The sequence below is a fragment of the Poecilia formosa genome, unplaced genomic scaffold (assembly GCF_000485575.1).
Source record: "Poecilia formosa unplaced genomic scaffold, Poecilia_formosa-5.1.2 Scaffold104, whole genome shotgun sequence".
Lineage (NCBI taxonomy): Eukaryota > Metazoa > Chordata > Actinopteri > Cyprinodontiformes > Poeciliidae > Poecilia > Poecilia formosa.
In genome coordinates, this window is record NW_006800043.1 from 1055151 (window position 1) to 1069604 (window position 14454).

At 39.2% G+C, this 14454-nt stretch overlaps 1 protein-coding gene across 1 annotated transcript in view; it reads right to left on the reverse strand.

Annotated features, from left to right (window-relative positions):
- Positions 1–14454, reverse strand: part of LOC103143063 (laminin subunit alpha-3) — a 71748-nt gene that overhangs the window by 44342 nt on the left and 12952 nt on the right. The window contains exons 3-7 of the mRNA XM_016674932.1: positions 5152–5269; positions 2515–2633; positions 2263–2433; positions 1670–1770; positions 360–475 (exon numbers count right to left, since the gene is read on the reverse strand). Coding sequence (XP_016530418.1) covers positions 360–475; positions 1670–1770; positions 2263–2433; positions 2515–2633; positions 5152–5269 — 625 coding nt within the window. The remainder of the gene's footprint in view (positions 1–359; positions 476–1669; positions 1771–2262; positions 2434–2514; positions 2634–5151; positions 5270–14454) is intronic.

Consider the following 14454-nt stretch of genomic DNA (forward strand, 5'->3'; position numbering starts at 1 on the left):
TGTCTCCCCGAGACGTGGATCACTTCAGAAATGTTACAATCTAGGCTGGCACTGGCCTGCACAACGTAAAACTCACCAGCCAACAAGGTAGGCAGACGAAAAGCAGCTATGGTGAGGCTAGTTACTCATCACACAAACAATATGTGGAATGTCCTGTCGAATCTTCACCAACACAGATTACATACAATACCATATCAGGGCATCAGCAACTGGGATTTAATATCAGAGACAAGACGCCACTTCGGCCCACTTCTGGGGCAGTAATTCAAGAGCCGGCAGCACGGGGAAAAGCAGAGTGAGATGTGCCTTACATGTCAGACGAAGCGCTGCACAAAAAAAAACAAAAAAAAAACACTCACGCTGACAATCGTTGGGGCTGTCAACAGTTGCAGCACGCCACGGCTTCTGGTTAAAGCCTGGGCAGCAGCGGTCACATGACTCGCCGCAGGTGTTGTGTTGGCACTCGCACTGGAGTCTAAAGAAAGAGGATGAGACGGCGGTACATAGTGACTCTGTGATGTTTGACACCTTTGAGACAACAGTTTAAGCTGCATATCGCTGACACATTATCGCCATGAAGTTATGACAACCGTGTTGCCCTTAACACAGAGTGACGTTTGATTTAATTTAAGCTGGAAATGCGACTGATAATCAAATTGTTTTGGCCCCAAACTGGTGAAGTGTCAATAATATGGGGAGAGGTAAGATTTCTGAGATGTAATATTAGCATCCACAACAATGAAGAGGTTTGGTTTCTAAAGAGCAGTTTCTCCCAAAGGCTGTCAGATGTTGTGATGTACTTATATTCTTTTTACTTTATAATTTAGTCTATTAATTTACAACCTTTTCTGGTTAAAAGTTATAAGTCAAGTCCTTTACTCAGCAATTCAAACTCAATAAGTTATCTACAAACTCACTTTTTTGAGTTTGTAGAACAAAAAGAGCCTCTTGGGAAGGCAAGATCACTTATGTGTCACTATAGAGCAAGTATTTTTCTAAATCAAAAATATATATTATATATTGAGTTAATGAGTGGTTGCCTTTTGGCAACACAATAAAATTATAGAGCAGCATTTTACCTGTGATCATCATAGAAGTGATCATCCATAGAAGTAGAATCTTTGTTTGTTTTTCATTGTATGTTTTCATGGTTGGATCTCTCCATTCTCAGACTCCCTGATTGTGCAACATTTTCTCTTTGATTATTCTGCAGTAAGAAGCATTCCTTCCTAATTATCTCACAGATTTATGTGTTCCACATGTGGAATCTCCTCCCACACTACTTTATGATAATAAAACGTCTCTACATTGAACTTCACTATGAAAGGAATAAAGGTTCTTTTTTTCTTTTTCCTGCAGCCGTGAATCATTTCTCTTGATTGCATCATTAAAAGATTTGAAAGATGAGGTTTGTCTATTGTGACTGTGGTTTATGCTCCTTTGTTTTCAGCAAAAATCCATTTCACTAGTTTTGGTTTTAAACACCAGAAATAATAGCCCACATAGACAACTAAGCTATGTTAGCAAATAAACATAAGATTTAAATTTACATTTGACGTTAATAGTTATGAAAGACGTAAAGAAAAAAGCTTAAAACGTGAGAAGTAAAAAGATAATTTCACCCCCATAAAAAGGAGCAACAAGGCTGAAGTTTGACAGCTTTACAGACCTGCTTGGGTTGTCCAGATTCCATCCAACACCGCAGACCTGGGCATGGCCATGGCAAACACAGCGACCACCGATGCTGATGTCTTTAATACTATAAAAATACTATCAGCAAACAGAGGAATGTCAGCACCAGCACCAACAGTTAGATCTGTCACATTTGACAAATTTGAACAGCTCAGGAATTCATGGGATGAACTGACTTAATATTTCCAATAGAAAAAAAATGTTTTCCCTAAGATGGCATGTCTGTAAGAAATTTCCTCTTGAACACGTCTTAGTGTTCTGTACCAGCCACTTAAAATTTGTACTCTGCTTCTTTTAATAGCCTGCTATCCAGAAGTGCTATATCTCACACTTGCAGAGCGAAAGAGCTTTCCAAACCTGTCCCTATCAAAAAAAAATTCCAAAGATGACTTGTCACGCTCATCCAGACTTAGTTCTCCACAAACCGTAATGGGTGAACAGAGGAGTGTGACTGTGTCAGCAAAAAGGAAGCTGGCAGGCAGGAGGTATAAAACTAAACTTTGTCCAAATGGGAAACTAAAGGATGCCAACATGTCACCTTAGTGTCAGGTTGTACGGTTTGTGTCTTACCCTGCGAGTGACGGTGGGGTCTCTCTGGGCTTTGGAGATCAGGTGGCCTAGGAGAGTGCTGGTGCGAAGGAAGCGCAAGCGAATGTTTGTGGCCTTCGTGAAGTCACGGAGCACCGGTGAGTATGTGAAGTTTTTGGAGCCCGGACGGCCGTTTATCAGAGAAACCACAACCTGGAAAGTACAGCGTTTATTTTAAGTGAACTGTTGTTCAAACCTGTCTGGCATTTGTTGCCAGGATATTTCATATGTCACCTCTCCATTCTCCAAAGGTATGATCCGCGAATACTCTGTGGTGCAGATCTGGTCGTCGTCATTAAAAATACGACCGTTGGGTTGTTTTCCAAATTTTTCAATACACTCCCGTTTTGAATCTAGTGAGGCGAAGAAAACAAAAAGTCAAAATGTTACAGTTAAATTATTGGAATTTTTCATAAATCACAATTGTAGAGGAATACCAAATACTTCACAGGTGTTTATCAGAAATGGATCCATTCTGACATAAGCTAAATATTCAGTGTTCAATGTCCATGAAATAAGTATCTCTATCTGAAATTAGAATGGAAGAAAGTCAGAAAAGTGAAATCTATGATATTGTACTCTGTTGACATGTAGAAGAATAATCAAGAGACTCAGAACCTGTTGGGGGAACTACATATATCCCTTCTGGTTAAACAAAGCCTTAGAATCCAGCAGAATGAAACAGGAAACAAGGAATCTATGGGTTTCCTGCACCTCTTTCGAATAAGACAATTTTTACAATATTTTGCCCATTTAGTCTTCATCACACATTTTTCCATGGTTGTTAAAAAACTCTTATCTTCTAGGTAAGACTAAATTAATTAACAAGTTATTGTGCAAATAAGCCACATATTAAGAATAATAACCACAAGGGTAGAGCTCAATTTTAATTTGCAGGGAAATTATTTGGAATTATCAACTTATATTCTGCCACATCTTTTTCAGAGAATATTTTAAGTACTACGGAGGCAAAATCTCAGAAACTTCTGAGATAAATATAATGAAGTATAATAGGGAATAAATAATTTCAGGTAAAAACATTGCTGAGCTCAGATTAGGCCATAAATTTTCAGGAATTTGGATCAAGTGCACTCCAAGTGGAAGGCTGAGAGTGAAAACCTGAAAAAATCTCTTTGTGATAGCGCCGAGAAATATTATAATTCATAATGCTGAGTTGCAAAGTAAGCAAACAGAGTTGCGAGCAACATCTTTGTTGGCTTTAAATCTAAAACTGTAGAAGATTCCTCCTCATATGCATCTTTTATTTCCATGACTATATTCCCTTCATAATGACATGCAAGGTTTATGGTAGAACAGTTGCTAGAAATGCAGCAACACCGTCAAATTCAAGCCAGCAAGTCTGGGATCCCCAGTTCACTCATTGTTGGGAATCTCATACATATCTGATCTATTGGTGTCATGGAAACATGCATCGCCTATAATGGACACAGTTGGCCCTCTTTTTTCTGCATATTTGTTGTTTTTCTGCCACTGCGTCTCTTACTCTGACCGCCAAGTATAAAAATCTCCAGAGCAGAGCTCACAGACAGCAACCACAAACCCAGAATGAATAGCACTGATCTCTATTCGCATTCTGACTGTGTCATGTAATTTCTTTCTGCCCACTCCTTACACACAGCTGTCCCGCCTCAGGTCAATTCATTTTTACTCAAAGCAGCACAATAGGTTCATAAAGCAGGAGCGATGTTTCTTCTTGGTTTTGTCCATGCTCGAGTAACTGGAACAGCACTGAAACATGTTGAGTGGAATTATCAAAGAGTCATATCAAAACAGAGCTCTAACGCTTCATCATCAGCCTCGCACTCCGGCAAACTTCTCCACATAAAAATATCGGGTTCAGCTGTATTCATTGAGCCTGAAACCTCAGATGCAGTCTCCAGAACTTCATATGTGTAAATACAATTTTCCAATCCAAATCTAATTTTAAACATATACACGGCATTGATTTTAATGAAGTATTGGAGGGAGACTCTGTAAAAGTAGCTACGTATTCTTAAATAACTAAGATCAGCATTGAGCAAAAAAATAAATAAATAAATCCTGATCAAGGCATCCTTTAATTAACTAGTGCCCCTTTAGACCTAAGTCTTTAGTTATCTTGATATCAGTAAACACTAACCAAGGTCTCACATTAGAGCCAGGCTTAAATCCTGCATACTAGTCCACTCGGGTCAGTGATCACAGCAGAAAAGGTCTTAGTAAGGGAATAAAAAGCCACATTGACTCTTGTGTTTTGAGGATTTCTTACCTCTTATTCCAACCAGAACAAACCTTTTATAACTCTGAAAAATAACTGCAGCTTAATATAATTTGATTTATGTTATGTGGGCTGGTTTTTAATGCACAATGACGAAATGAGGTAGACCACACATACACACACACAAAAAGTGAGGGAAACAATGACAAGCATTTCCTGTCTTAAATAGTCTTAAGCAGATAATCAGTGTGCATAGATTAAGCCTACACCCCTAATCAAACAATATTTTTTTTTTTTTTTTACGGCAGACAGTTTAACTTGTCACTGCAAGAAAAATCTGGGCATTATTAAGATAACAGCCCTCTTTTTGGCTTTTATAATCACGGGGTTTGACTGTGCTGCACCACTTGAAGGCTTTATAATATTTGCAACACTTTTGCTCTTGCCTTTGTAACATATTAAAATACCAACAGGAAAAACATTTAATCCACACAAAATCACTGTGTGTCTTTGATGCAAACTTATGAACAGTTTTTCTTCTGTTGTTTTAAAAAGAAAACCTTTTACAGAGAGGAAGTAAAAGTGAGTAAATATCCTGTGAGTCAACTTACATTACAGAAAACTATTTTTTAAACAGAGGGATTTACACTTACGAGCAAAGTACTGCCAAGGGGTAAATTTTCTCCCATTGTCCACAGAGCGCTCCAGCACCCACAGGTCAGGACGAGGTGAATTAGCAAACTTGATTAGGACGTATGCCACATGGAAGAGCTGAAAATCAGAGCACAAAGAGGCGTCTAAACAAAAGGCACTCACTGCTCACCGCTCAGAGCGGATTTTGGCAAAAGCCTCCAGTTTCCTGAGTTGCGCTGACTCTACAGAGGAAAGGCTTGGCTTTGGGCTCTACCAGTACTCTTATTTCCGTTCTTGGAAGGAAAACAAGGAGTCCTGGTACAAATTCGTCATAGCTCTTTTAACTTCTCAAACAACAAATGTACAAATAAAAGGCTTGAACTGAAGCAGTTTCTGGTCTTGAGAGCGTTGTTTACCTTTAGCATTCAGCCAGAGCTCGGCTTACAGGAAGGAGCACTTATTAGCAAGGAGTGGATGCAACTTCTGCAGGTGCAACCATGCTAGTGAAAAGACTTTAGCTAAGCCCACCTGATTCGAGTTTGTTCTCTGAAGTCTTTATCTCAACCCCCATCAAAATATAGAGCCCGTGCAAGGGCAGAAGAGGGGGAGTCGGCGATTGTTTCTATCTGACTCCTTATGCTCACTGAAGTGCATTTCCTTTGCATTTTACCAGTATCATTATCAAGCACTGAAAGGGATTGGCTTAAGGTTGATAGGCCATTGTGTAGAAGTCCATTTTGTTTGATCTTCTGGGATTTGGCATTACTTGTTGGAAAGCCCTCCACGTGACACCTGCAGTGTCAACAAAAAGCCTTACCTTCACCTGACCACGCCCCTGTTACGTTCTGCAAGCCCGAGATGCAGATTGTCTAAATCGGTGCATGACTTGGTCTCGAAACAGGGTGCTGTGAGAACGTATGCTCGGTTTTCAGTTGATGAATGGAAAGGCTGTAGGTAAAATGTGGTGCTCTGTCTTAATAAAAGACATTTCTACAGACTGTCTCTTTTGACAAGGATGAAGGCAGGCCCACACTCGTCTAGCATCCCTCAGCGCCAGAATGAAAAGCCCAGCGGGCATTTGAAATATTCAAGTATCCGTCTCTCCTTGCATGAGGTAAGGAGTTGGGTTAAGACTTCAAAGAAAAAGATAGGCACGGCAAAGCCTCGGCTGAGGAGTCATTTACTCTTTCAAAATTACCCACAATTCTAGATGAATTCCTCTCCCAATCCTGGAAGTGAAGGCCTCAAACTTAAGCCGCTGTTTGGCTGTTGCATTGTGAGCAAGTTCAGGGATCGGCTGCTGAACTGGGTGTCCATATTTATCGTCACAATGTGAACTCCAGCTCTTACCAAGTAAATCATCCGGTTCCAAATCAGGAGCAGACCTTTATCAGTCTTGAAGCCCTCTCTGAATCTGACGTCTGAAAGGCATGTGTTTTTAAATTAATCAGGGAACATTTCCACCCACATGCAACAGGATGTGCAGACAACTAAAAAAAGACATGAATGGCACACACAAGAAGTTGTCTAAAAATAGAAGAAAGTGACCCAATATTGGTTTGTCTATTTTGCTGTGGACCGAACAGAAGTTTAAGTTCACAAGAGCTGTGATGGCATGAAGAGAGGGGCTTGGTGTTAGTAGGATGGAGGAGGGGAGAGAGACAAGGTGGGTAGCAAAGGGGTTGGGGTGGCAAGAGACGTGCTGGCTGGCATGCAGACCCATCTGAAAATACCAAACATAGCAACACATTCCCCCTCTGGTCTAATGACCACAAAACAAAGCTTGGCACTGCTTCCAGAAGCCCATCACTGACAGCAACACAGGATTGAAAACCTTTCACGACACTTGTTGCTGTAAAGCAGATGACGAAAATAGATCTTTTAAGCCACTTAAAAATGTACAGAGCTTTGATGACTGAGCTAGTTGAACTTGTTTGCTCCTTTATGTAGCAATATTCCAGAACACTCTTTGTGGAACGTTGTGTGGAAGAAAACATATACGTTGTATATTTAAGGTATTGCGTCATCTGCCTACACACACACACACGCACGCACACACACACACACACACACACACATATATGAACCTGAGTGGCAGCCCAGTTTTAATCCATGGAGTTTAACATGATGTCAGCCCAGAAGCACAGGCCTGTTGCAGCTTTACAACTGTAGCAGTTTCAACTCTTCTAGGAAGGCTGGCCAAAAGCTTTAGGACTGTGTTTATAGGAATTTATGGCCAGTCTTCCAGAAGCACATTTGTCAAGTCAGACTTGATTTGATCCTAGTTATTTAAAAAAAATGGCAGCCAAGTTTAGTTGTATTGTCCAAATTGGTTTTAAAAGGTTTCTATCTAAGGAATTGTGTCCTTAACTCTCCAACAAATCCCTCATACGGAGAATACATGGAGCGGCAAGGGACATTTTACTGGAAGAAAAAGTCGAAATCATAAAAGAAACAACAAGAAAATCTTAATCGGTTTTCCTACTGTTCTTCAAAGAGGATAATGGTTTAAAAACACATTTTTCTGACTTTTCAGGTCAGACACTCTAAAACAGAAAGCCCTATAGCTGTACTGCTGAAAACAAATTATTTTTCTTGTCCACAAACCTTTCGATCAGATGTAGAGTTGGTGTGTGGCCAGTCATTGACATCAGAACATATGGAACAATTTTACTGCAAAGATCATCTGTGAAGGAGACATGATGAACTCCGAGAATATAAAAAGCTGACGAAACAAATTTTAACCTTAAGTTCCTGTGGTGTCCAAAGTCAGTCCTGCAGGGTCGGTATCCTGCCTGTTTTAGTTATTTTCTTAGTTAAACATACGTAAGCCAAGTGATAATTCATCAGCTGGCCCCTACAAACCTTCTGACATGTTCAGGAGGTAGCTGAACCATTTGGATCAACTATTTTGCAAGACACAGGTATATTTTGATTTGTAAGATGGCAAAGGAAACATCCACAGATTAAAAAGCAGCGAACCCAGAGTGGATGTCTTGGAGCCCCATAGGTGAGAGATGCTGGAGCTTATTGTGAAAAGCTCTAACAATTATGGTCATTTTAATCATAAAAAATCTGAAGTTTTGTGTTAAATGTGTTCTAAAGCTAAAACATTTATATGCTATATACTGCAAATAACATTTATGCAAGTCCTTTATAAGGATACATAGGATGATTTTGCTGTAGTCTTGGGAGAACGATCCCTGGAGCATGTCCTGGCATGGCCTTGCTTTCTCTCCAACTGTATCCTGCCAATCTAAACACACACTCCTGTCCAGAACATTTGGAGGGGAGGGCCTTGAAATATTGTGATGACATGCCATGCACCCTCAATGGAGGATTCCATTGTCATACAAGACTTTAAACACACTGACAAGTTCGTGGCTAATAAACTTGGAAACACTTGAGCTGAGCCCCTGTTTACACAGCATCCACAGCAGCTTTGGCTGTGGTTGCACAAAGAGGTTTAGTGTGAAAAAAGGTTAGGGAGTTAGCTGTGCCAGCCGTAGACAACCTTCCTCGCCTTTGGTCATGCTCCTTAAATTCCTGACCTTGGTGCGCCACATTACTTCATGTAAGGGGACTGAAGACTTCTCCTTGCATGTTGACACGTAAGAACAAGAGAGCCATCAGTGTCCCACAAGACCAAACACCATTTTTAAAACTCTACATTAAAATTTTCTTTCCACATTTCATTCATAGCAATGTGAAATTTAGATTTGATACACAACACGCACATGCACCACTCAATAACTTCGCTGGCCCTCAACATTTTCTCCTGTGCATGTATCGTCAAATGTAAAGCAGAAAATTAACTTCTGACAGATATTCAGTCAGAGTGACGAGTCAAATCTGACAAGTCATATGACCTCCAGCTAACTTATTAGAGGAGCAAAGGAAAAGCTGGATCTAAACGAGACCCTGCATTGCCTTCGTTCATATGTTTACTGGAAATGCATTTGCATTCAGCCCCTTTTACAATGACACAATGAAATGAAGGGAAAATGCAGTGAACTCAACTGCCTACAAAAATCCCCCGATTAGATAAATGTCTTCCACCTGTGCATAATTCAATCTTTTGTGCGTTTTTCAGTGAAGAAGTCAAAAGCCCATGGTAATGGAGGACCTGCACTGATCTGCAGCCCAGGTGGACAAGCTGTTAATTGTACACCGAAGAAACACCTTGGTTAAACAAATACTACAAGAACTTCAATTTAGGGTTTACCACAAGCCTAATCTATAATTTGTGAAAGTGACGTATGGCCTTCAGATTTTTTCATCGTTTAATAAAAAAAAAAAAAAACAGTCAAATACGGAAAATATTTTGTAAATACAACCCCTGATCCAAGCTGACTGAGCCTGAGTGACTCTGCAAAGAGGAAAGAACAGAAATTTCAGTGTCTAAGTATACGAGCTGGGAAAGACATACCACAAAAGATTTGCCAGCTGTAATTAAAGCTGTAATGCTTAGGTTCGGGAGGCTAAATATGTTGATCTATTATACAGAAATATCACCAAAATATAGTGAAGTTTATGAAAGTGACATGACAAAATATAAGAAAGGTTTGAATGATATGAATGGTTGTGCAAGGTAGTGTAATCTATTTGTTTTGAACAAAATTGTCAGCTATAATATAATCCAAATAGGAATTTTTAAAGTCCATCGTTAAGACAATAATTTATGCAACAACTAGTTTTTACTCTATTGTGAAAAGGCAAGACAATAGCTTTTGTTATCAGCTTTTGTCTAATAACAAAAGCTTTTGTTATTAGCTTTTGTCTATAACAAAAGCTTTTTTTTTCTTGCTCACGCAGGGGAAAAAAATAGAACTGAAGACACAATTAATCCTTAAGTTATGAAAACAAAGTCGGGACATAGTGTTAAGAACTTTGAAGAAATTGTTATAATCTTGGAAAAAACTTCCCTACAAGTAATTGCTTTTGATTTAAACAGTAAAAATATAAATACCAACATGTCATTTTAACTTTTTCCTCTATTGTTTTCCAGGAAAAAAATAGAAATCTTTCTTGGTTCTTCTCCAAACAAAGGCTTTTATTATGCAGAACAACAACTCAAAAGCAAAATGTTATCTGTTTTTAGTTGTTTGGGACAACTTTGCCTCTGTCCTGGATTACAGGTCTAGACAAACGTTTACCATGCTGGATAATTTTAACATGTTTATTCTAACGTGACCTTTGGCAAATCAGAAAAGCACAAGAGGTAAAAACAACACAAATTGCTTTCAGTGCAGATATGGTTTGTGACAAAAATTTCTCAGTGTCATAGATAGCAAAAGAGTCATAACATCTACAACAAAGTCATCTACTGCCAGGAAGACTGTGACCTAACCTTTGCTTGCACTATGAGACATTATCTACACAAAACAACACATCCATTCGTCCGTTTTCTGTAACTGCTTTGTCCCATTCAGGGTCACTGGGATGGGGGAACTATCCCAGCAGTCAATGAGGAAAAGATGGGGGTGGGGGGGCTCCTCATGGACGCTGGTTGATTATAAAGGCAACACAAAAGCACATGAGACAAAACAACTAAACACACTCACATTCCCTCCCAGGGTCAATTAAGAGTCACCAATTAACCTACCATACATGTTGTTGGAGAGAGGGAGGAAACAGGAAAACATTTAACATACACAGGCAAGACATTGTTCTAAAACACTATGGTAGAGTCGTATGGACATGAGGGAATGGACATAGTCAGCAACAAAATCTGGGTAAGCTGTGGTGTTTAGATTATACTAAATTAATGCTAAGCACCGATAAAATAGCCATACCATCTCTATGTCTCAGCTAAAATAAAATATATTTTTTTAATATATTTATATCTATGTTTCTAATTTAAATGAAGTGTATTGTTTTGCCTGTTCATTCACCACGGGCTCCTATAACAAATCTAAACCAGGTAAACTCCACATCTTCAGGTAAAAATGTATGCATGGAACATGGAACAACAGCAAAAAGTTTATGGGGTTAGGATAACCCTAACCCCATCCCTACTAACAATAACGCAGTTGGGCAGGAGTACTAGCTCTGACGGGGGGGGGGTTAGCTCTTACAAATTCAAAACCCGTTCTAATAATCTTAAGCTACAAAGATTTTTGTATTTATTTTGTTCCTCTGTGTCATTGGGAGTTTTTTGTGCTGGTTTCCCTTTACATATCAAAGTTGTGTGAATTAGTTTGATTGATGATTCTGAGTGAGTACGTGGGTGTATGGCTGTTTCTCTTGTGTGTCCTTGTGTTGATCCTGTGATTGATGGGTGACCTGTCCAGGGTGCTCCCCATCTCATGAACTATGACCCGCAGGACAGGCTCCAAGCCTCCTCCAAACAGAGCAGACCTCGTATGGAAAAAATCACTAACTCAGAGAGCTTCCAGAATGCTCCAATGAGGATGCACTAAGTACTTGTGCCTACTTTCACTGCAGTGCCATCTAAGAAAACAAAGATCATTTCTCTGATTATCTGATGATATTATGAAAAGGAAAAAGCATTTTGGCCCAAGATTAGTAAACCCGTCCCCATGTCTTTTTGAGAAAGAATCAAGAATGCTCTTTCTTAACCCAGGCTTTTATTTTTTATTTTTATTTTTTTTTAGATTTTGAATAGAGACTTTGTATAAATACAAAAAAGTTGTTGGCATCAAATGGAACTAGCAAATATATCTACATAGATTAAAAATAAATACATTTTATTTGCAGTTTAGAGCTGAACTGCAGCACATTGACATATTTTTCAACATTTTTGAAAAGTTATTTGACATTTTAACAATTTTTCCTTTCATTTTTCTGTTCATGGTTGTAGTTTACAAGTTGTTTTGATTTCCATAACTGAAATGGGAAAATATGTCAAATGTACAAGCGACAAAATGAGCACAAAGCACCTGAGAGTCGTCCGACTGTGAAAAGTGATGATGTTTAATTTTGGAAATCCAAAATTGGGTTTTGACGCAATGACTCTAGTTCAAATTTGAATTAATGAAGAGAAGATTTATATGGTGATTTATCTAGCAAGTAAGACACCAAGAAAAATGTTTTCTGAGAAGCTTGAATAGCTAACAAACAATAATAAAATCAGTAATAAAATGAGTATGAAGCCATAGCAACTTCTGACGGAATTGTTGTTTTTTTTTTTTTTTGCTTTGTAAAATAGTCTACTTCATGTTACGAAGTCATTCAGTGTTTCTGCAAGACACTCCACTCAAACAATAACAGTCTATATGTAGTCAGTTTTCTGTTGTTTGGTCCTAAAAAAATCTCGTCAGGCTATTGCTAAACACATGCTGGAAGTTAAAATACTGATTTATAATCAGACAGCAGCTGCATTCAGACGTTCTCTCAGTCATTTGGCTCAAACACCAAGAAGAAACAGCTGCAGATGAAGCTAATCTTTGTGGCTAAACATGCCAAGGAAGTGTTTAAAAAGAGCAGTTATTGATTTAACAATATCTGCAGACATCATCACATGCTTTATATCACCCTCACAAACAATAAATGTGACAGTCTCAGTGCTGGCTGTTTACTTCATGCTCAAGCGATGTTTAGTAACTAGTGCATAGATTGCAACGTGTTCTCTTTTTTTAGATTTTTAGTTTTAGTTGATTTTTTCTTTAAATCTAAAATCCCAGTTTTTCTCATAACCTCTAGGCAAAAAGTGTTTTCAATTCAGAGATTGTTTTCATGAGTGACTTAACTTACGCATCGCACATTTTCTGCGTTGATGACTTTAATTGCAGACGTGCTCACTACACCCTTTTTCCATGTTAACAATAAGCAGCCACACATCCTTTTGGCACATTATGGTTTATTATGGTTGTTTAAAACTCTCCTGTAAGGCTTATAAAGATCGTATGCAATTACCGATAAGCAATTTTTAAAACTGCAACAAAAAAAAAAAGAAAAGAAAAAAATAAAGATGTGATTCCCTTGATGACAAATCCAATTAAACCAAAGAGTCATTCAGCTCCAAGAGCGTAGTAAAACTACAGCTGAAAACAAGACAGAATGTGAGAAAGCTCCAGCTAGCTTGATGAGAGATCAGAGCTCATATCAAAGGAGAAGTGGCAACACTTTCTGCTGGAGTGAATCAGTCTTGCAGACAGAACATTCTATGGTGGGGTGGAGTGGAAGCACCCCCAACATACCCTCCACCCCATGGCCTCTACCCCTCAACCCCCAACTCTGCAACAATGCAATGTACAACTGTTTGTCTGCTTACAACAGGTGGGGCAAAGCAGGGAGACGGAGGGCGGGGAGGGTGTCTGGCATATTTTCTCTGTCTCCATGACAGAATTTATGTGGTAACAGCAGGACAGTTGGCTAAAAGTTACAAGAGAAATGCATGTAGGTGTTACAGACACATAATGATCACACATGTTTCTACTTGTTTGCACTTTTCTTTTAAAAGCTTTAGCCTGCAGCTGCTCGAGAACTTGCACTTCATTGTTCCTCTGTGTTAAATGTTTTGTTAGTAAATGGTGTGATGTATACAAAGCCATGCAAATTAATATATAGCGCTGGTGTCGATAGCAACATTTATTGTTAAATTCTTGGTCAGCAAAATGCTCTTTATGTTCTTTAACATGCGAAATACATTATTTTCAAGTTACCTAAGCTTTACAGCTTGATAAGGGTGTGCTATTTAAGCTACACCTTTGTCAAATAGGTCTAGGAAAATGGCTGTTCTCCTAACATTTCCCATTGCATCAATGACTGCGTCCCACATTAACCTCCACAAACTTTTCCACACACCAGCTCCAGATTTAGGTGGAGACAAACGTGAGGCGCTCTTCAGTCCAGGCTGCGAATGACAAACACACACAGTGGCTGTTTCGGGGGGAGCAGTAAATATCTACTGCGTTGGCTCGCCCTCCCCTTCGGGCTGCCCCACTAAACACAGTCACTTACATCACCTCAATCGTCACTGCATCAATATGTCTAACAGCCAATTTGGTCTCTGGGCTGAGCCAGCTGCACTGTACCTGCAAATCCTTGCAACAAATCACATGTCTATGGCAAGACTGACTGGATTTTTGACATTAAATCACTTGTTTTTGGCTCATGCTCTCATGCTTTTGGCTCAGGTAGGTAGGTAGGAAATATACATAATTTTGGATTTGCTACTGTTACTGGGCATTTCAGTAAAAACCAGCCCTCCAGTGGTGCTAACACTAATGATTGTGCTGAAATTGTATCTGACCCACTGTTTCCTGCTTAGTGTTGCTAATGCCGGTAAGCTGTGGGTCAGGGAACGCAGAGCATCTTGTCTCATTGTCATCACACATTTACTGATGCCATTTCAAAAT